At 62.6% G+C, this 21,494-nt stretch overlaps 3 protein-coding genes across 3 annotated transcripts in view; 1 reads left to right on the top strand and 2 right to left on the bottom strand.

Annotated features, from left to right (window-relative positions):
- Positions 1–230: 230 nt before the first annotated feature.
- On the top strand, positions 231–7,103 carry LOC120507312. Its single transcript, XM_039719782.1, has 7 exons — positions 231–1,153; positions 1,287–1,420; positions 2,595–2,733; positions 3,661–3,856; positions 5,090–5,626; positions 5,804–5,995; positions 6,109–7,103. Exons 1-7 carry the CDS (start codon positions 744–746, stop codon positions 6,187–6,189), a joined length of 1,689 nt encoding a protein of 562 aa, XP_039575716.1. The 5' UTR covers positions 231–743; the 3' UTR covers positions 6,190–7,103.
- Positions 7,104–8,447: 1,344 nt separating this feature from the next.
- LOC120507311 (SRSF protein kinase 3-like) lies at positions 8,448–14,363 on the bottom strand. The gene is made up of 8 exons (XM_039719781.1): positions 14,291–14,363; positions 13,203–13,228; positions 12,332–12,467; positions 11,431–11,690; positions 11,208–11,315; positions 10,345–10,414; positions 9,408–9,500; positions 8,448–8,671 (listed from the first exon to the last, which is right to left on the bottom strand). The coding sequence occupies exons 1-8, from the start codon at positions 14,361–14,363 to the stop codon at positions 8,487–8,489; spliced, it is 951 nt and encodes a 316-aa protein (XP_039575715.1). The 3' UTR covers positions 8,448–8,486.
- A 6,102-nt stretch (positions 14,364–20,465) lies between these two features.
- LOC120507313 (OTU domain-containing protein 5-like) overlaps positions 20,466–21,494 on the bottom strand; it is a gene marked incomplete at its 5' end in the record, with an annotated part of 16,129 nt that continues 15,100 nt past the window's right edge. The window contains one exon of the mRNA XM_039719783.1: positions 20,466–20,702. Coding sequence (XP_039575717.1) covers positions 20,527–20,702 — 176 coding nt within the window. The remainder of the gene's footprint in view (positions 20,703–21,494) is intronic.

Below are 21,494 nucleotides of genomic sequence, written 5' to 3'. Positions count from 1 at the left end.
CTCATGGAACCCTCAATCCTTCCCCGCAGAGAACCCCCGGTCTCCCCTCATAAAACCCCTGATGTCCCCTCACGGGACCCCCGCTTCCCTCACGGGACCCCCGCTCCCCTCCATCCCCTCAGAGCCCACAGCCCCCACAGGACCCCAGCGCGGCGGGACCCCCTCGGCCCTCACGGCCCCCAGAACCCCTCAGAGCCCCCCGGGTTCCCCTCACAAGTTCCCGCTCCCCCTCAGGGTTTCCCCTACCCGCGGCCCCGGCCGCCGCCAGCAGCAGCAGCAGCAGCGGCAGCGCCCCGGCACCCGCCATCGTCAGCCGCGCGCACCCCTCCGGCCCCGCCCCCGCGGGGAGCGGCCAATCAACGCCGGCAGCGCCTGCACGCTCACCAATCAGAACGCGGTGGGCGGACACCTGCGCCCCCGCTGACCAATGAGGAGCGAGCGCACCGCACAGCCCGCGCGAGACGTGGCTCTCAGTGGAGGCGGGGGCGGGGCCAAGGGGGATCAGAGGCGTGGCTAAAACGGGTCGGGGGTGTGGCCAAGGGGAAGCGCATGCGCAATGATGTGCACACCCGGTTAAAATGGCGGCCGCCCCGCCTATGGGGCGAAAAGGCGGAGTCACGACCACGCCCTGCGCATGCGCACTCTCAATGTTGCCATAGCGACGGATGAGGGGCGGTGGCCGCCGCTCTTCCCGCCCGTTATCAATTGGGTTTTTTTAATATCGCCCTCGAAGGGAAGCGCGGATGGGGAAAGGGCTCCGCGCTCGGTGTCGCCGTTCCGGGACAAAACGGCGTGGGCGGCGCCGCCTCTCTCCCCTCCCGCCGAGAGGCCTCAGGCCAGCGCCACTCCCAGGCACAAAATGGCCGCCGCGGCGTGAGGGCGTGGGACTGGGCGGGGCGGGAACTCTCGCGAGAGTTCGCGCTTATCGCCCTATCTCCTCGCGTGGGCGGCGCCGAGATCTCGCGAGAGCTCGTGCGGGCGGCGGGGGCATCATGGCGGCGGCGTTGACGGCGGCGCGGCGGAGGGTGATGCGGGCCGCGCTGCGGCCGCGCGCGGTGAGTGACCGGTCAGAGCCGAGCCCGCCGCCCGCCGGGCCCCGCTCCCGCCGCTCCCCGCCCGTTCCCGCCGCTTCCCGCCGCACCGGCGGCTTCTGATTGGCTGGCGCGCCGGCGGGGGCTGGGCGGCCGCCCGGAGGGGAGGGACCTGGAAGGGGCGGACCGGGCTCTGATTGGTTGCCCTGGGGGCGTGGCGCTGTTCCGCGAGTGCTGATTGGCTGGAACTCGCAGGGTGGGTGGGAGGGGCAGCGCTCTGCGCCCCCCCGCCAAGTACGGCGGGCGGCACACGGTGACGCTGATCCCGGGCGACGGCATCGGGCCCGAGCTGATGCTGCACGTGAAGGAGGTGTTCCGGTGCGTGCCCCGCCCTCTGCGCTAATGAGCCCCGGGGGATCCTCATTAGCCTAATTGGGATCGGCAGAGCGGGGTGAAGTGGGGGGTGAATGGGGAGGGGGGAGATGAGCGCCCAAAAGGGGGAGTGGAGAGGCAGGAATTGGGGGGTTGAGGCTGAAATGGGGGGATTGGTCCTAAAATATGCAAATGAGGCCCCAAAAAATGTAATTAATTGTTAAAATATGGAAATGCATCAGTAAAAATGGATATTTGGGGACATTTGGGTGACATTGGGAGGGCACTTTGGTGCCATTTGTTCCATTTTGGGCACTTTGGTGCCAATTGGTGCCATTTTGGTGCCTTTTTTTTCCATTTGGTGCCATTTTTTTGCCATTTTAGTTCCATTTTTGCCATTTTGGTGCTGTTTGGTCCCATTTGGTGCCATTTTTTCCCCATTTTGGTGCCATTTTGGTGCCATTTTTCCCCATTTTGCTGCCATTTTTTTCCATTTTTTCCATTTTAACGCCATTTTAGTACCATTTTTTTCCATTTATTGCCATTTTGGTGCCATTTTTTCCCATTTTGCTGCCATTGTTTCCCATTTTCCCCATTTTTTCCCATTTTAGTGCCATTTTTTCCCCATTTTTCCCCATTTTTTCCCATTTTTTTCCCATTTTTCCAATTTTTGTGCCATTTTCCCCCATTTTTCCCCATTTTTTCCCCATTTTTCCCCATTTTCTGCCATTTTAGTGCCATTTTCCCCCATATTTCTCCCATTTTCCCCATTTTTTCCCGTTTTTCTCCATTTCCTCCCATTTTTCCCCATATTTTCCCCATTTTCCCCCATTTTTCCCCATTTTAGTGCCATTTTCCCCCATATTTCTCCCTTTTCCCCCCATATTTCCCGTTTTTCTCCATTTCCTCCCATTTTTCCCCATATTTTCCCCATTTTCCCCCATTTATCCCCATTTTAGTGCCATTTTCCCCCATATTTCTCCCTTTTTCCCCATTTTTTCCCGTTTTTCTCCATTTCCTCCCATTTTTCCCCATATTTTCCCCATTTTCCCCCATTTATCCCCATTTTAGTGCCATTTTCCCCCATATTTCTCCCATTTTCCCCATTTTTTCCCGTTTTTCTCCATTTCCTCCCATTTTTCCCCATATTTTCCCCATTTTCCCCCATTTATCCCCATTTTAGTGCCATTTTCCCCCATGAAAAACCCCAAAATCCCTCAGAGTCCCCCCCAGTCCCCGAGCCCCGCTCTGAGCCCGTTCTCCCCTCAGGGAACATCGAGACCAACCACAACCTCCCCCCCAACCACAAATCCCGCAACAACCTCATCAGGTGGGCACGGGGGCATTTGCATAATTGGGGGCTCATTTGCATATTTAATGAGTTGGTTTGCATGTTTTGGGGGGTTCATTTGCATGTTTTTGGGGTTTTTTGCATGTCTCGGGGGTTAAATTGCATTTTGAGATGCATCTGCATGTCTTGGGTGTTGATTTGCATCATTTGGGGCTCATTTGCATATTTTGGGGGTTTGATTTGCATATTTGGGGTTCATTTGCCTGATTTGGTTATTCATTTGCATATTTGGGGGTTTGATTTGCATATCTGGGGTTCATTTGCCTGATTCGGTTATTCATTTGCATATTTGGGGGTTTGATTTGCATGTTTTGGGTCTCATTTGCGAGTTGGTTTGCATGTTTTGGGGGGTTCATTTGCATGTTTTTGGGGTTTTTTGCATGTCTCGGGGGTTAAATTGCATTTTGAGATGCATCTGCATGTCTTGGGTGTTGATTTGCATCATTTGGGGCTCATTTGCATCTTTTGGGGGTTTGATTTGCATATCTGGGGTTCATTTGCCTGATTCGGTTATTCATTTGCATATTTGAGGGTTTGATCTGCACATTTTGGGGTTAATTTGTATAATTGGCTGTTGGTTTGCATGTTTGGGGGTTCTTTGCATGTTTTAGGGGTTTGTTTGCATATTTTGGGGTCTGCTGTGTGTTTTGGGGTTGATTTGCCTGTTTAGGGGATTAATTTGCATGTCTCGGGCTCAATTTGCATGCCTGGGCAGTGATTTGCATGCTTTGGGGGTTAATTTGAATATTTGGGGGTCGATTTGCATGTTTAGGGGATCCATTTGAATGTTTTGGGAGTTCATTTAAGTTTTAGGGGTTTATTTACACTTTTAGAGGTTCACATGAATATTTTGGGGGTCGATTTGCATACTTTGCGTCTCATTTGCATATTTTTGGGCGCTGCCAGGACCAGCCTGGATCTCTATGCCAACGTGATTCACTGCCAGAGCCTGCCCGGGGTGGAGACGCGGCACCGGGACATCGACATCCTCATCGTCAGGGAGAACACCGAGGGGGAGTACAGCTCCCTGGAGCACGAGGTGCGCCCCAAAACCCCCCAAAAACACCCCAAAACACCCCAAAAATACCCCCCAAAACCTCCCAAAAACACCCCAACAATATCCCCAAAAATACCCCAAACCATCCTCATCGTCAGGGAGAACACCGAGGGGGAGTACAGCTCCCTGGAGCACGAGGTGCGCCCCAAAAATACCCAAAAACACCCCAAAAATACCCCCAAAACCACCCTAAAAATATCCCCAAAATACCCTAAACCACCCCAAAAACTAACCGCCAAATCACCCCAAAAATCCCCTCAAATGCCTCAAAAATCCCCCAAAAATCCCCAAAACACCCCCCAAAATATCCCAAATCTCCCCAAAACCCACGCTGGATGTGATGCCGTGCCCATGCCACGCCCTGCTGGTGATGTCATACCCATGGCTGATGCCACACCCGTGCCACGCCCTGCTGGTGATGCCCTGGCTGTGCCCATACCACACCTGGGGGGTGGTGCCAAGCCCCTGCCCCACCTGTGCCACGCCCTGATGGTGATGCCCTGGCCCAGCCACGCCCATGCCACACCTGGGGGGTGGTGCCAAGCCCCTGCCCCGCCCTGTTGGGGAAGCCACACCCATCCCACATTCTGGAGGTGATGCCCCACCTGTGCCCCAGCCCTGCCCCACCTGTGCCACACCCTGTTGGTGATGCCACACCCACCCCACGTTATGGAAGTGATGCCACGGCCATGCCACACCTGGGGGGTGGTGCCAAGCCCCTGCCCCGCCCTGTTGGGGAAGCCACACCCATCCCACATTCTGGAGGTGATGCCCCACCTGTGCCCCAGCCCTGCCCCACCCTCCCACACCCTGTTGATTATGCCCCACCCATGCCACGCCTGTGCCACGCCCTGTTGGTGATGCCCCACCCTGCCCCACACCATTGATAGTGCCCAATCCCTGCCCCACCCTGTTCACCACGCCCCGCCCCTGCCATATTTTGGGGGNGGGAGTTTGGGGGGGTCTAAAGGGGGTTTGGGGTTCTGGGGGGGTGTCCTTGATGGGTTTTGGGGAATACCAAAATACCCCAGAATTTTTGGGGGGGATCCCAGGGTTCTGTGGGATTTTTTTGGGGTCTCACCCCCCTGTGCCCCACAGGAAATTGGGGGACGGGCTGTTCCGGGGGATATCCCAGATTTTGGGGGGGGTTCTCCTGTATTTTTGGGGTCTCACCCTGTGCCCCACAGGAAATCAGGGGACGGGCTGTTCACGCAGTGCTCAGTGGGATCCCAGGGATTTCTGGGATTTTTTTGGGGGAGTTCTCCTGTATTTTTGGGGTCTCACCCCCCGTGCCCCACAGGAAATCAGGGGACGGGCTGTTCCTGCAGTGCTCAGTGGGATCCCAGGGATTTCTGGGATTTTTTTGGGGGAGTTCTCCTGTATTTTTGGGGTCTCACCCCCCGTGCCCCACAGGAAATCAGGGGATGGGCTGTTCCTGCAGTGCTCAGTGGGATCCCAGGGTTCTGTGGGATTTTTTGGGGGGTTCTCCTGTATTTTTGGGGTCTCACCCCCCGTGCCCCACAGGAAATTGGGGGACGGGCTGTTCCTGCAGTGCTCAGTGGGATCCCCAGGGTACCCCAGATTTTTTGGGGGGGTTCCCAGGGTTCTGTGGGATTTTTTGGGGGGTTCTCCTGTATTTTTGGGGTCTCACCCCCCGTGCCCCACAGGAAATTGGGGGACGGGCTGTTCCTGCAGTGCTGCCAGGAAGTGGCAGCCGAGTACCCCGAGATCCAATTCCGCAGCATGATCGTGGACAACACCACCATGCAGGTGTGCCCCCCCAGGAACCCCCAAAACCCCCCAAAACCCCCCAATGCTCACCTGGGAGGGGGTGGGGACACCTGCAGTGGGTGGGGCTCACCTGCCTGGGGGCGGAGCTCACCTGGGAGGGGGTGGGGACACCTGAGAGGAACGGGGTCCCCAAAAAGAGGCGGTGCTTTAGAAGGGGGGGTGGCTTCCCAGTGGGAGGGGCTAAGGGGTGTGGCCTAGCAGTCTAGGTTCCCATGGGAGGGGCTGCTGAGGGGGCGGGGCCTCAGTGTTCACCTGGAGGGGGCGGAGCTTCGCCTCTGGGGTTGGGTGTGGCTCACTGATGTGGGCGTGGCCCGTGCTTGCCCCGCCCCCAGGCTGCACAACCACGCCTCCACCATCCGCAAAGCCGTGCTGGCCTCGCTGGACGACCCCCGGGTAAGCCCCGCCCCCACCTGCCCTGGGGGCGTGGCCAAAAGCCCCGCCCCCACCCGCCCCGGGGGCGTGGCCACACACCTGTGGGCGTGTCTCTGACGTGGCCCCGCCCCCAGACGCACACACCGGACATCGGGGGCCAGGGCACGACGTCGGGCGCGGTGCAGAGCATCATCGGGCACCTGCCGCGGGGCTGAGCCCCCGCACGGGCACCGGGACCCCCGGGGACCCCCTGGAACCACCCGGGACCCCCCTGGGACCCCCCAAAACAGCCCCAGACACCCCCAGAACAGCCCTGGGACCCCCTGGAACAGCCCCAGACACCCCCAGAACAGCCTCGGGACCCCAAAATGGCCCCAGGACCCCCCCCAAAACAGTCCCCTTCTGGAATAGCCCTGGGACCCCAAAATGGCTCCAGGACCCCAAAACAGCCCTGGGACCCCCCTGGAACAGCCCCAGGACCCCTGGAACCCCCCCAGAATAGCCCAAGACCCCCCCGGAACAACTCTGGGACTCTCCTGGAACGGCCCTGGGACCCCAAAACGGCCCCAGGACCCCCCAGAATGGCCCCACGAGCACCCCCCTGACACCTCCGCGACCCCAAAGCACCCCTGGGACCCCAAAAGCACCTCCAGGACCCCAAAACAGCCCTGGGACCCTCCAGGAGCACCCACCTGACACCACCAGGACCCCAAACACCCCCAGGACCACACACCTGACACCACCAGGACCCCAAAACATTCCTGAGACCCCCCCAGAACACCCCCAAGACACCCCTGGGAGCCCAAAAGCACCTCCAGGACCCCAAAATGGCCCCGGGACCCCCCAGAACACCCCCAGGACCACACAACACCACTGGGACCCCCCCAAAACACTCCTGGGACCCCCCAGAACCCCCCCAGGACCCCAAAGCACCCCCAGGACCTTTAGGACCACGATGCACCCCACGGGACCCCAACACGCCTGAGAGCCACCAGGAGCACCCCAAACCCCTGTAGGACCAACCAGAGCACCCCAAAGTCCCCACGGGACCACCAGGAGCACCCCAAACCCCCCACGGGACCCCCATAAACACCCCAGGAGCCCCCAAATCCCCCACAGGACCACCAGGAGCACCCCAAACCCCTGTAGGACCAACCAGAGCACCCCAAACCCCCACGGGACCCCAATAAACACCCCAGGAGCCCCCAAATCCCCCACAGGACCACCGGGAGCCCCCATAAAACCCCAATACACAGCCCAGGACCACCAGGACCCCCCAAACAACCCCATAAGCACCCCAGGACCACGGGGACCCACCACAGGACCACCAGGAACACCCACAGGACCCCAATAAACACCCCAGGACCACCAGGAGCCCCCAGAAAACCCCAAATAAACACCCCAGGACCACCAATACCCCAATAAACGGGACCCCAACACGCCTGAGAGCCACCAGGAGCACCCCAAACCCCTGTAGGACCAACCAGAGCACCCCAAAGTCCCCACGGGACCACCAGGAGCACCCCAAACCCCCCACGGGACCCCCATAAACACCCCAGGAGCCCCCAAATCCCCCACAGGACCACCAGGAGCACCCCAAACCCCTGTAGGACCAACCAGAGCACCCCAAACCCCCACGGGACCCCAATAAACACCCCAGGAGCCCCCAAATCCCCCACAGGACCACCGGGAGCCCCCATAAAACCCCAATACACAGCCCAGGACCACCAGGACCCCCCAAACAACCCCATAAGCACCCCAGGACCACGGGGACCCACCACAGGACCACCAGGAACACCCACAGGACCCCAATAAACACCCCAGGACCACCAGGAGCCCCCAGAAAACCCCAAATAAACACCCCAGGACCACCAATACCCCAATAAACATCCCAGGACCACCAGCAGACCCCCACAGGACCCCAATAAACACCCCAGGACCACTGAGACCCCCCACAAAACTCCAAATAAACACCCCAGGACCCCCCAAACCCCCCACAGGACCACCAGGAGCCCCCCACAAAACCCCAATAAACACCCCAGGACCACCAAGAACCCCCCAAAAGACCCCAACAAACACCCCAACCCCCCCGAAAGACCCCAATAAACACCAGTGCCACCGTTCCCGTGGTTTATTGGGGCTGGGGGCGGGGCTAGGGGCGGAGCCAGGGGTGCTGCAGGCACTGGCGCGCCGTGGCGCGGCGGCCGGGCTCGAAGGCCAGCATGGGCCGCAGGAAGCGCGCGAAGGCGGCGGCCGCGCCCCGCGGCCACTCGTACTTCTCCTGCAGCACCGCCCGCAGCCCCCACGGCCGCAGGTGCCGGATGTGCCGCAGCTCACCTGCCGAGGGGCGGGGTCAGGGGCGGGGCCGCCGCGGGACACGCCCACGGCAAGCACGGAGCGGGGGGGGGGTCATGGGGTGGCCCCGCCCCCAACAAACACCCCAACCCCCCCGAAAGACCCCAATAAACACCAGTGCCACCGTTCCCGTGGTTTATTGGGGCTGGGGGCGGGGCTAGGGGCGGAGCCAGGGGTGCTGCAGGCACTGGCGCGCCGTGGCGCGGCGGCCGGGCTCGAAGGCCAGCATGGGCCGCAGGAAGCGCGCGAAGGCGGCGGCCGCGCCCCGCGGCCACTCGTACTTCTCCTGCAGCACCGCCCGCAGCCCCCACGGCCGCAGGTGCCGGATGTGCCGCAGCTCACCTGCCGAGGGGCGGGGTCAGGGGCGGGGCCGCCGCGGGACACGCCCACGGCAAGCACGGAGCGGGGGGAGGGGTCATGGGGTGGCCCCGCCCCTTGTGTGGGTGTGGCCAGGAAATGACCCAATCCTGAGGTGGCCCCGCCCCTTATGGCATGGTAAGGACATGACCCAAAGCTGTGGCCCCGCCCATTATGGGGGTGTGGTCATCAGGACACGCCCCAATGCTGAAGTGGCCCCACCCCTTATGGGGGTTATGGTCAGGACATGACCCAAAGGTGTGGCTCCACCCATTATGGGGGTGTGGCCAGGAAATGACCCAATCTGGTGGCCCTGCCCCTTAAAAGGGTGTGGTTAGGACACGCCCCTATCCCAATGTAGCCACACCCCTTATAAAGGGTGTGGTCAGGATATCCCAATGTTGAGGTGGCCCCGCCCCTTATGGAGGGCGTGGTCAAGACACGCCCCAATCCCAATGTGGGGGGGGTATGGAATGATAAACCCCACCCAATCACCCTGAGCTCAAGCCCCGCCCCCTTTCCCATGACCACACCCCTATGGGTGTGGCACCCCTTCATTTGCATAGCCCCACCTTGTCCCTCTCCACCTCTAGGGCCACACCCAACCCTTAACCCCGCCCCCTTTGGCCACACCCAGCCACACCCAGCCCTTAACTCTGACCCCGCCCAGCCACGCCCAACCCTGGCCACGCTCCTGGCCACGCCCCGGCCCCGCCCTCACCTCTCCTGTTGAAGAACTCGCGGGAGTAGCGCCCCCCCAGGGCCACGTGCCGCGGGATCTCCCCCAGCAGCTCGATCACGTGCGCGATGTGGTCTGCGGAGCGGGGCACGCCGGACACGCCCCCTTAGCCACGCCCACCCCCTTAGCCACGCCCACCCGCCTGCTTCAATCCCCACCCCCACTCAGGGAGATTGACTTGGCCACGCCCCCCCTGGCCAAACCCCCCCAGTCCATTGGCTGCCACGCCATGGCAGGCTCCACCCACTGATGAGCCACGCCCCTTGTTTGAAACCCAATCCTGAATAGTCACGCCCTTGGGTCAGGCCACACCCCCTAACTGCCAAAGACCCCGCCCCTTTTACATCCTTATTGGGGAGACCCCGCCCACATGTGCCACGTGCTGCCCATTCCTGAGACCACACCCATTCCCGAGGCCACACCCACTTCATGGCCACACCCATTCCCAAGGCCACACCCATGTCAGAGACCATATGCAATGCCAAGACCACGCCCATCCCCAAGGCCACACCCACCCCATGGCCACACCCATCCCTGAAACCACACCCATTCCCAAGGCCACACCCACCTCATGGCCACACCCATGCCAGAGACCACCCCAATTCCTGAGGTCACACCCATCCCCGAGGCCACACCCACCGCACGACCACACCCATTCCTGACCACGCCCATTCCCAAAGGCCACACCCACCCCATGGCCACACCCATCCCTGAAGCCACACCCATTCCCAAGGCCACACCCATTCCTGAAACCACACCCATTCCCAAGGCCACACCCACCTCATGGCCACACCCATGCCAGAGACCACCCCAATTCCTGAGGTCACACCCATCCCAAGGCCACACCCATCCCCAAGACCACACCCATTCCTGACCACGCCCACCCCGAGACCACGCCCGCTCCAGAGGCCCCGCCCACCCTCGTCGCGGCTGTACTCCTCCCCCGAGTGCGGCTCGAACAGGTAATCGCCCGTGGCCAGCTCGAACGCCTGGGGAGGGGGGGCTGTCACAGCCCCCCGCCCACCCCGGCACACCCATTCCCGAGGCCACACCCACTTCATGGCCACACCCATTCCCAAGGCCACACCCATGTCAGAGACCATATGCAATGCCAAGACCACGCCCATCCCCAAGGCCACACCCACCCCATGGCCACACCCATCCCTGAAGCCACACCCATTCCCAAGGCCACACCCATTCCTGAAACCACACCCATTCCCAAGGCCACACCCACCTCATGGCCACACCCATGCCAGAGACCACCCCAATTCCTGAGGTCACACCCATCCCAAGGCCACACCCATCCCCAAGACCACACCCATTCCTGACCACGCCCACCCCGAGACCACGCCCGCTCCAGAGGCCCCGCCCACCCTCGTCGCGGCTGTACTCCTCCCCCGAGTGCGGCTCGAACAGGTAATCGCCCGTGGCCAGCTCGAACGCCTGGGGAGGGGGTCTGTCACAGCCCCCTGCCACCCTGGGGGTCTGTCACAGCCCCCTGCCCACCCTGGGGGTCTGTCACAGCCCCCTGCCACCCTGGGAAACCATCACAGCCCCCTCCCCACCGTGGGGGCCATCAGAGCCCCCTCCCCACCCAGGGTCTGTCAGAGCCCCCTGCCCACCCCGGGGTCCATGAGAAACCCCCTCCCCACCCCGTGGTCCATCACAGTCCCTGCCCCTCCCAGGGGTCCCTGGCAGCCCCTGCCCCCCCGGGGGTCCCTGGCAGCCCCTGCCCCCCCCCGGGGTCCCTGGCAGCCCCCCCGGGGGTCCCGGCCCCCCCACCATGCAGGCCGTGCTCCAGATGTCGGCGGGGGGGCCGTAGCCCGCCCCCAGCAGCACCTCCAGCGCCCGGTACTGCCGCGTCTGGATGTCCTCGGTGAAGTGCCTGTGCTGCGGCAGGGGTCACCACGGCCCCCAGACCCAATTCACTCCAGGCCGTGGCCCCCAGACCCAATTCACCCCGGGCCACAGGAACACCCCCAGAGCCCCCAGAATCCCCCTACACCCACACACCCCCGGGGTTGGGGAGCCCCTCGGAGCCCCCCGAGATGAGGGAGCCGGAGGTGGGGGTGAACAGCGAGTCCGAGGCCGAGCTGGGGCTGGGGGGGCGCCGGGGGGGTCCCGGGGGGCCCCCCCTGGAGGCGCAGGAGCCCCCCGAGAAGCCGTCGCTGGAGCCCCCCCCCGCGGGCAGCGTGTGCACCCCCGAGGACGAGGCCCCGCTCGGGGGGCTCCCCCCGCCCTCCTCCGGGGGGTCCGGGGGGGTTTCTGCAGGAGCAAACAGACCCTGAGACCCCCCAAATTCACCCCAAAACTCCCAGGTGGTCCCAACCCCCCTCCCTGTTGCTGGGGTCCCAAAGGCTCGTGGGGCTCCCCAAAACAGGTCCAGGGACCCCAAAACTGTCCCCAGAGCCCCTCAAATTGTTCTTGGGGGTCCTGCTCACCCACGAGGCCCAAACCCACCCTGGGGATCCCAAACCCACCCTGGGGATCCCAAATTGTCTCCTTCCCCCCACTCTGGGGACCCCAAACCCATCCTGGGGACTCCAAATCATCTTTGGGGATCCCCCACCCCACCCTGGGGACCCCCAGCTATGTCTGGGGCTCCCTCTGGGACCCCAAACCCACCCTGGGGACCCCAAATTGTCTCCACCCCACCCTGGGGACCCCAACCCCACCTGTCCCATTCCCCCACCCCCCCAGGGTCCCCCTCTTCTCCTCCCTGTGTCCTGGGACCCCCCAGTGTCCCCCCAGGACCCCCCGTTGTCCCTTTCTGTGTCCCATGAGGATCTGGGGGGGATGTGGGGGCTTTTTGGGGTCCCCAGGGCCCCCCTGGTGTCCCGTCCCCGCACTGACCGGTGTCACTGCCTGTCCCCGGTGTCCCCTCAGTGTCCCCCCCCGGCACTGACCGGTGTCGCTGCCTGTCCCCGGTGTCCCCGCGGTGTCGCGCAGCCGCTCCAGGTCCCGCAGTCTCTCTGCCAGCAGCTGCCGCTGTCGCCGCTGTCGCCGCCGCCGCCGGCGCCGCTGAGCCCGCGACAGCCGCTCCTGGGAGAGGGGGGGGATTCCCTCGGTTTTGGGGGGATTCCCCCGGTTTGGGGGGGATTCCCTCAGTTATGGGGGGAATTCCCTCGGTTTTGGGGGGATTCCCCCGGTTTGGGGGGGATTCCCTCAGTTATGGGGGGAATTCCCTCGGTTTTGGGGGGATTCCCCCGGTTTGGGGGGGATTCCCTCAGTTATGGGGGGAATTCCCTCGGTTTTGGGGGGATTCCCCCGGTTTTGGGGAGATACCCCCGGTTTTGGGGGGATTCCTTCGGTTTTGGGGGGATTCCCTCGGTTTTGGGGAGTCCCAGGACTGGGGGATCCTGGGACAGCCGCTCCTGGCAGGGGGGATTGATGGATTTTGGGGGATTCCCTCGGTTTTGACGGGATTTCCTCAATTTGAGAGGATTCCCTCGGTTTTTGGGGGATTCCCACGGTTTTGGGGGGATTTACCCAATTTTGGGGTTTTTTCCCTCGATTCTGGGGGGTCCTGGGATGGGGGGGGTTTGATTTTGGGGGACACAGGGCAGACAGGTGTGCAAAAACACAGGTATGAACATGCACACACACGAGCACACACAGGTGTGAGCACACACAGGTGAACACGCTCGGGTGTGAGGGCGTGCACAGGTGTGCAAGGACAGGTGAGCATGCAAAGGTGAGCACACACACACACACACACACATGAGCCCACACATACACACACACACGTGTGCAATCACACACAGGTGTCACACTCACAGGTTCCTCCTGGGGTGCCGAGCTCACTGTGGGCAGACAGGAGGGGGGGAGTTGGGGATCCCCAAATTCTGGGGACCCCCAGAGCAGTGGGGTTGGGCACACCTGCTCTTTTGGGGATCAACAGGTACCTGCACACACCACGGGTTTTGGGGTCACCTGCACTCCTGGGGTGCATTTTGGACACCCATAGGATGTGTTTTGGGGCACCCTACCCCCACAGGGGTGTGTTTTGGGGTACCTGCCCCCATGGGATGAATTTAGGGGGTACCTGCCCTGTGGGGTATGGATTTTGGGGCACCTTAACCCCATGGGATGGATTTTGGGGTACCTGGCCCCCCCGCCCAGGCTGTCTTTTGGGGTACCTGCCCCACGGGGGATGCATTTTGGGGTACCTACCCCCCCATGGGCTGTATTTCGGGGTACCCTATCCCCTCCGGGCTGTTTTGGGGTACCTGCCCCGCAGGGGATGGATTTTTGGGTACTCTACCCCTCGGGGGATGGGTTTTGGGGTACCCTACCCCCGGGGATGGATTTCGGGGCTCCCTGCCCCCCATGCGATGGATTTCGGGGTACCCTACCCCCGGGATGGATTTCGGGGTACCTGCCCCGCGGGGGATGGATTTCGGGGTACCCTGCCCCCCATGGGCTGTGTTTCGGGGTACCCTGCCCCCCATGGGTTGTATTTCGGGGTACCCTCCCCCCGGGATGGATTTCGGGGTACCCTACCCCCGGGCTGTATTTCGGGGTACCCTGCCCCGTCGGGGGATGGGTTTTGGGGGACCCTACCCCCCACGGGCGGATTTTGGGGTACCTGCCCCCCGGCGGATGGAATTTGGGGTACCCTACCCCCCATGGACGGATTTTGGGGTACCTGCCCCCCGGCGGATGGAATTTGGGGTACCCTACCCCCGGGGATGGATTTCGGGGCTCCCTGCCCCCCATGCGATGGATTTCGGGGTACCCTACCCCCGCCCCCCATGGACGGATTTTGGGGTACCTGCCCCCCGGCGGATGGAATTTGGGGTACCCTACTCCCCCATGGATGGGTTTTGGGGTACCCTACCCCCCGGGGATGGATTTTGGGGTACCTGCCCCGCGGGGGATGGATTTCGGGGTACCCTGCCCCCCATGGGCTGTGTTTCGGGGTACCCTGCCCCCCATGGGTTGTATTTCGGGGTACCCTCCCCCCGGGATGGATTTCGGGGTACCCTACCCCCGGGCTGTATTTCGGGGTACCCTGCCCCGGGGATGGATTTAGGGGTACCCTAGCCCCGGGTTGGGTTTCGGGGTACCCTCCCCCCGGGCTGTGTTTCGGGGTACCCTACCCCCGGGCTGTGTTTCGGGGTATCCGACATCGCAGGGGCACCCCGACATCGGGGGAGAACCCTGACATCGGGGGAGAACCCCGACATCGGGAGGGAAACCCCAAAATCGGGAGGGCATCCCAACATTGGGGGGGCACCCCGACATCGGGAGGGGCACCCCAACATCGGGGGGGCACCCTGAAATCGGGGGAGGCACCCCGACCTCGGGAGGGGCACCCCAACATCGTGGGAGAACCCCGAAATTGGGGGGGGACACCAAATAGGGGGGGACATCCCAATCAGGGAACGACAGCCCAAAGCTGTGAGGGGCACACAAAATTAGGGAGGGGCACCCCAACATCGGGGGGGCACCCCAAAGCGGGGGGAACCCCGAAATTGGGGGGGGACACCAAATAGGGGGGGACATCCCAATCAGGGAACGACAGCCCAAAGCTGTGAGGGGCACACAAAATTAGGGAGGGGCACCCCAACATCGGGGGGGCACCCCAAAGCGGGGGGAACCCCGAAATTGGGGGGGAACCCCAAAAATGGGGGGGCATCCCAATCGGGGAGGGACAGCCCAAATTGGGGGGAGCACCCCAGATCTGGGGCACAACACAAATCTGGGGGGGGCATCCCAACCGAGGGGGACAGCCCAAGTTGGGGGGGCACCCCAAACAGGGGAGCCAGCAGGATTTGGGGGTCTCTGTTCAGCCCATTTGGAGTCCCAGGGCGGGGTTTGATGTCCCAGGGATGGATTTGGGGTCCCAGGGTGGGGTTTGGGGTCTCTGTTCAGCCAGTGCACCCCGACATCGGGAGGGAAACCCCAAAATCAGGAGGGCATCCCAACATTGGGGGGCACCTCGACATCGGGAGGGCACTCTGGCATCGGGGGGGCAATACAAATATGGGGGGACATCCCAATCGAGGAGGGACAGCCCAAACCAGAGGGAAACCCCAAAAATGGGGGGGCATCTCAATCGGGAAGGGGCACCCCAAATCTGGGGGGCAACACAAATCTGGAGGGGCATCCCAGTCGGGGAGGGACAACCCAAATCTGGGGGGGCACCCCGACATCGGGGGAGGGATCCCTGAAATCGGGGGGCAACACAAATCTGGGGGGTATCCCAACCGGGGGGCACAGCCCAAGTTGGGGGGGGCACCCCAAACAGGGGAGCCAGGAGGATTTGGGGGTCTCTGTGCGGCCCATTTGGGGTCCCAGGGGAGGATTTGGGGTCCCAGGGCAGGGTTTGGGGTCCCAGGGTGGGGTTCAGGGTCCCAGGGCAGGATTGGGGGTCCCAGGGATGGATTTGGGGTCCCAGGGCAGGGTTTGGGGTCCCAGGGCGGGGTTTGGGGTCCCGGGGCAGGGTTTGGGGTCCCGGGGCAGGGTTTGGGGTCCCGGGGCAGGGTTTGGGGTCCCGGGGCAGGGTTTGGGGTCCCGGGGCAGGGTTTGGGGTCCCGGGGCAGGGTTTGGGGTCCCGGGGCAGGGTTTGGGGTCCCGGGGCAGGGTTTGGGGTCCCGGGGCAGGGTTTGGGGTCCCGGGGCAGGGTTTGGGGTCCCGGGGCAGGGTTTGGGGTCCCGGGGCAGGGTTTGGGGTCCCGGGGCAGGGTTTGGGGTCCCGGGGCAGGGTTTGGGGTCCCGGGGCAGGGTTTGGGGTCCCGGGGCAGGGTTTGGGGTCCCGGGGCAGGGTTTGGGGTCCCGGGGCAGGGTTTGGGGTCCCGGGGCAGGGTTTGGGGTCCCGGGGCAGGGTTTGGGGTCCCGGGGCAGGGTTTGGGGTCCCGGGGCAGGGTTTGGGGTCCCGGGGCAGGGTTTGGGGTCCCGGGGCAGGGTTTGGGGTCCCGGGGCAGAGTTTGGGGTCCCAGGGCGGGGTTTGGGGCACGCAGCCCCCACCTGGCGCACGATGCTCTTGACGCAGGGCAGGGGCAGCCCCTGGTAGTTGGATTTGATGATCCAGCGCAGCAGCTGGTGCCCCAGCACCTCCAGCACCATGCAAACATCTGGGGGGGGGCAGTCAAGGAGCCCCCAGACCCCTGGGACCCCCCCACAGGGAGGGAAACTCGGGGTCCCCCCCCAGAGCCCCCCAAAAGGATACGGACTCCGTTGACCCCCGAGATCTTGAAGTCATCGATGAGCTGCACGATGTTCTCGCGGTTGGGGTCGCTGGCCCGGGCCGGGCCCCAACCCCCGCTCCCTGCACACCCCGGCTGCGGACCCCTCCCCAACATCTGGAACCTTCGGGGGGCTCCTCTCTGCACCCCCTCCCCAAAGTTACTCCCCTCGGGGGTCTCCTCCCTATCCCCCCTCCCCAAAATTAACTCTCTTTGGGGGTCTCCTCTCTGCTATCCCCCTCCCCAAAATCTGGAACCTTCAGGGGTCTCCTCTCTGCCCCCTCCTCCCCAAAATCTGCTCCCCTCGGGGGTCTCCTTTCTGCTCCCTCCTGCCCAAAATTAACTCTCTTTGGGGGTCTCATCTCTGCACCCCTCCCCAAAATTAACTTCTCTCGGGGGTCTCCTCTCTGCCCCCCCTCCCCAAAATCTGCTCCCCTCGGGGGTCTCCTTTCTGCTCCCTCCTGCCCAAAATTAACTCTCTTTGGGGGTCTCATCTCTGCACCCCTCCCCAAAATTAACTTCTCTCGGGGGTCTCCTCTCTGCCCCCCCTCCCCAAAATCTGCTCCCCTCGGGGGTCTCCTTTCTGCTCCCTCCTGCCCAAAATTAACTCTCTTTGGGGGTCTCATCTCTGCACCCCTCCCCAAAATTAACTTCTCTCGGGGGTCTCCTCTCTGCCCCCCCTCCCCAAAATCTGCTCCCCTCGGGGGTCTCCTCTCTGCCCCCCCATACCTGGTCCCTTCGGGGGTCTCCCCCATGCTGGGGGGGGGTCCCAGGGTGGTCCCAGGAGCCGGGGATGGTCCCAGGGGAGCGCTGGGAGGTCCCAGAGGCCCCCCCGGGCTGGGGGGGGCAGGTGCGGGGCATTCTGGGCCATCACCCCCCCAAAATAGAAATGACCTCAAGGCCCCCCGGCCCCGCGGGGCTAAAAATAGCCCTGGAGGGGGAGGGGCGGCGCGGAATGTCCCCCCCCCCACCCCATAAAAGGGGGCTCTGCTCGTGCGTGTCCCACCCCCCGCTCTGGGGAAGGGTCGTGGCCCCGCTGGCCCCCCCTCACCTTGGGGGTGCTTTGGGTTTTTTGTCCTTTTTGCGCTTTCTCCTTCTCCGGGCGGGATCTGGGGAGGGGATTTGGGGGGGGTCGCAGCGTCACAGACCCCCTCGTCCCCCTCCCCAGGTACCCCGTGTCACCCCCAGCCCCAAAACCCACCAGCTCTGAAACGGCTCCTCAGGGACCCCCAGAAACGCTCAGGACCCCAATTTCCCCTCAGGGACCCCGATTTTCCCCTCGCACTCCCCCTCCCACTGCCTCCCTCACGACCCCTCCCATCACACGGGACCCCCATCTCCCCTCAGCCTCCCCCAAACCCTCAGACCCCCCCTCACGCTCCTGAGGGACCCCCATTTTCCCCTCAGAACCCCTCACAGACCCCATTTTCCCCTCAGGATCCCCATTTTCCCCCTCTCAGACCCCATTTTCCCCTCAGAACCCCTCACAGACCCCATTTTCCCCTCAGGATCCCCATTTTCCCCCTCTCAGACCCCATTTTCCCCTCAGAACCCCTCACAGACCCCATTTTCCCCTCAGGATCCCCATTTTCCCCCTCTCAGACCCCATTTTCCCCTCAGAACCCCTCACAGACCCCATTTTCCCCTCAGGATCCCCATTTTCCCCCTCTCAGACCCCATTTTCCCCTCAGAACCCCTCACAGACCCCATTTTCCCCTCAGGATCCCCATTTTCCCCCTCTCAGACCCCATTTTCCCCTCAGAACCCCTCACAGACCCCATTTTCCCCTCAGGATCCCCATTTTCCCCCTCTCAGACCCCATTTTCCCCTCAGAACCCCTCACAGACCCCATTTTCCCCTCAGGATCCCCATTTTCCCCCTCTCAGACCCCATTTTCCCCTCAGAACCCCTCACAGACCCCATTTTCCCCTCAGGATCCCCATTTTCCCCCTCTCAGACCCCATTTTCCCCTCAGAACCCCTCGGGGGGGGGGGCGGCGGGAATCCCCCCCCCCCCCCCCCATAAAAGGGGGCTCTGCTCGTGCGTGTCCCACCCCCCGCTCTGGGGAAGGGTCGTGGCCCCGCTGGCCCCCCCTCACCTTGGGGGTGCTTTGGGTTTTTTGTCCTTTTTGCGCTTTCTCCTTCTCCGGGCGGGATCTGGGGAGGGGATTTGGGGGGGGTCGCAGCGTCACAGACCCCCTCGTCCCCCTCCCCAGGTACCCCGTGTCACCCCCAGCCCCAAAACCCACCAGCTATGAAACGGCTCCTCAGGGACCCCCAGAAACGCTCAGGACCCCAATTTCCCCTCAGGGACCCCGATTTTCCCCTCGCACTCCCCCTCCCACTGCCTCCCTCACGACCCCTCCCATCACACGGGACCCCCATCTCCCCTCAGCCTCCCCCAAACCCTCAGACCCCCCCTCACGCTCCTGGGGGACCCCCATTTTCCCCTCAGAACCCCTCACAGACCCCATTTTCCCCTCAGGATCCCCATTTTCCCCCTCTCCGACCCCATTTTCCCCTCAGAACCCCTCACAGACCCCATTTTCCCCTCAGGATCCCCCTCAGGATTCCTATTTTCCCTTCACAGACCCCATTTTCCCATCAGGACACCCCTCTCAGACCCCATTTTCCCCTCAAAAACCCCCTTTTCCCCTCACAAACCCCGTTTTTCCCCTCACAAACCCCCTTTTCCCCTCACAAATCCCATTTCTTCCCTCACAAACCCCATTTTCCCCTCAAAAACCCCATTTTCCCCTCTCAGACCCCATTTTCCCCTCACAAACCCCATTTTCCCCTCACAAATCCCATTTTTCCCCTCACAAATCCCATTTCTCCCCTCACAAACCCCACTTTCCCCTCACAAATCCCATTTCTCCCCTCAAAAAACCCATTTTCCCCTCACAAACCCCATTTCTCCCCTCACAAACCCCATTTTCCCCTCACAAACCCCACTTTCCCCTCACAAATCCCATTTCTCCCCTCAAAAAACCCATTTTCCCCTCACAAATCCCATTTCTCCCCTCACAAACCCCATTTCTCCCCTCACAAACCCCCTTTTCCCCTCAGACCCCCGCCCCTCACCGGGCCCCCCGCGCAGCTCCATTCCCCGCGCTCGCCCCCGCTCCGCGCGCGGCGCCCCCTGCCGGCCGGGGAAAGGGGCGGAGCCGCTGCCCGAACCCCGCCCACTGACCAATGAGAAGCCGCCATATGAACGCTGGCCACGCCCCTGACCACGCCCCGGTGTCGCCATGGAAACGCGGCCTAGCGCGACGCCGCCGGCGATCCCGCGCCGCTTTGTCGCGATATAACGAGACCCAACCCCCCCGCCGCGGCTGTCACGATATTTTCTGTATCGCGACAGCACCTGGAGAGCCCCGATAGCCCTCAAGCCCCTGAGATATCGCTTGGGTCAGGCAGCGCTGCGGTCCCCCCAAAGTGACCCCGCCCCCTCATTCCCACCCTCACCGCTGATTGGCTGCCGCCCCGCTACGTCATCCCAGCGCGACGCATCACCATGGCAACCGCGGGGTAAACACGGAAGTCCCCAAAACCAGGCCCGGGCCGCCCAAAATCGCGGCGGGACCCCCCAAAAACCGCAAATCCCCGCCCCCCGTTCCCTCCCCAGGGCCCCCCGGAGGATCCGGGACCCCCCCCCGCCTGTCCGGGGAGGTGGGGGAGGGGCCGAGCCCCCCACGAACAGACGGGGCCAGGGGGGTGCTGGGCATCAGTTTAATACCGGGGCGCGGGGGGGTGTGGGGGGGCAGCACCCCCGGACCCCCTTCCCCCCCCCCCCCCCCCAGGTGCTGGTGGGGGGGGCTCTTTTTTTTGGTGGTTTTTTTTTTTTTGTGGTTTTTTTTTCGGGTGGGGGAGGGTCTCCGGGGGACGGGGGGCGCAGTCCGGGGGTTCAATATCAACTCTTGTCGGCGGCGGGGTCTCTGTGGCGCGAGGTTTTCATGGTCTCCAGGTACTCCTGCTGCGACACCGCCAGCACCGACGCCAGGATCTCGTCGTCCTCCCAGTCGTTCAGGCCTGGGGGAGCCCAGCACGGGGATTTGGGGAGGGGGACGGGGTGAAGATTGGAGAAAAATTAAACAAAACAGCCTTGAAATGATAAATATCCTCAAATTGTTCTAAAAACGCAAAATGACCTTAAATCACCTCCAAAACCACTCTAAAATGCCCCAAAATCTTCCCCAAAAACGCTAAAGCAACTCTAAATCCCCCCAGAACAACCCAAAATCCGCCCAGAACAACCCTAAATCCCAAAACAACCCTAAAACACCCCAAAATCGCCCCAATCCCTCCCAAAACCAACCCTAAACCTCCCCTAAATCCCCCCAAAACAACCCAAAATCCGCCCAGAACAACCCTAAATCCCAAAACAACCCTAAAACACCCCAAAATCACCCCCAATCCCCCCAAACCTGGTGCCTGGGGGGGCACGCGTCAGGGACCCCCCAAAACCCCAAATCCCCAAAACTGGGGTCAGGGACCCCCCAAAACCCCAAATCCCCCCCGCGCCGCCCTGGCTGCCGGTGCCTGGGGGGGCATGGGCTCAGGGACCCCCCAAAAAAACCCAAAAACCCCAAAACTGGGATCAAGGACCCCCCAAAAACCCCAAAACCCCCAGACTGGGGTAAGGGACCCCCCAAAAACCCCAAACTGGGGTCAGGGACCGACCCCCTCAATCCCCAAATCCCTGCCCCAGCTGGCTGCTGGTGCCTGGGGGGGCACGGGGTAAGGGACCCCCCAAAAACCCCAAACTGGGAGCAGGGACCCCTCAAAACCCCAAATATGGGAGGAGGGATGCCCCAAAAACCTCAAACTGCGGTCAGGGACCCCCCCCAAATCCCCACATTTGGGATCAGAGACCCCCCC

The sequence above is a fragment of the Passer montanus genome, unplaced genomic scaffold, assembly GCF_014805655.1.
Source record: "Passer montanus isolate IOZ18808 unplaced genomic scaffold, ASM1480565v1 scaffold420, whole genome shotgun sequence".
NCBI classification, from domain to species: Eukaryota; Metazoa; Chordata; class Aves; order Passeriformes; family Passeridae; genus Passer; species Passer montanus.
This window is presented reverse-complemented; position numbering and strand designations above follow the sequence as displayed.

Coding starts and splice junctions, on each gene's coding strand:
- LOC120507312 (XM_039719782.1), top strand. CDS start 744: ATGGGGAAAGGGCTCCGCGCTCGGTGTCGCCGTTCCGGGACAAAACGG. Junction 1,154..1,286: donor CGCCGCACCGGCGGCTTCTG/ATTGGCTGGCGC, acceptor TGGAACTCGCAG/GGTGGGTGGGAGGGGCAGCG. Junction 5,627..5,803: donor ACCCCCCAAAACCCCCCAAT/GCTCACCTGGGA, acceptor GTGGCCTAGCAG/TCTAGGTTCCCATGGGAGGG.
- LOC120507311 (XM_039719781.1), bottom strand. CDS start 14,363: ATGGGGGGCAGGGTACCCCGAAACACAGCCCATGGGGGGCAGGGTACC. Junction 10,415..11,207: donor TCTGGAGCACGGCCTGCATG/GTGGGGGGGCCG, acceptor CCCCCTCCCCAG/GCGTTCGAGCTGGCCACGGG. Junction 9,501..10,344: donor GGAGTACAGCCGCGACGAGG/GTGGGCGGGGCC, acceptor CCCGCTCCGCAG/ACCACATCGCGCACGTGATC.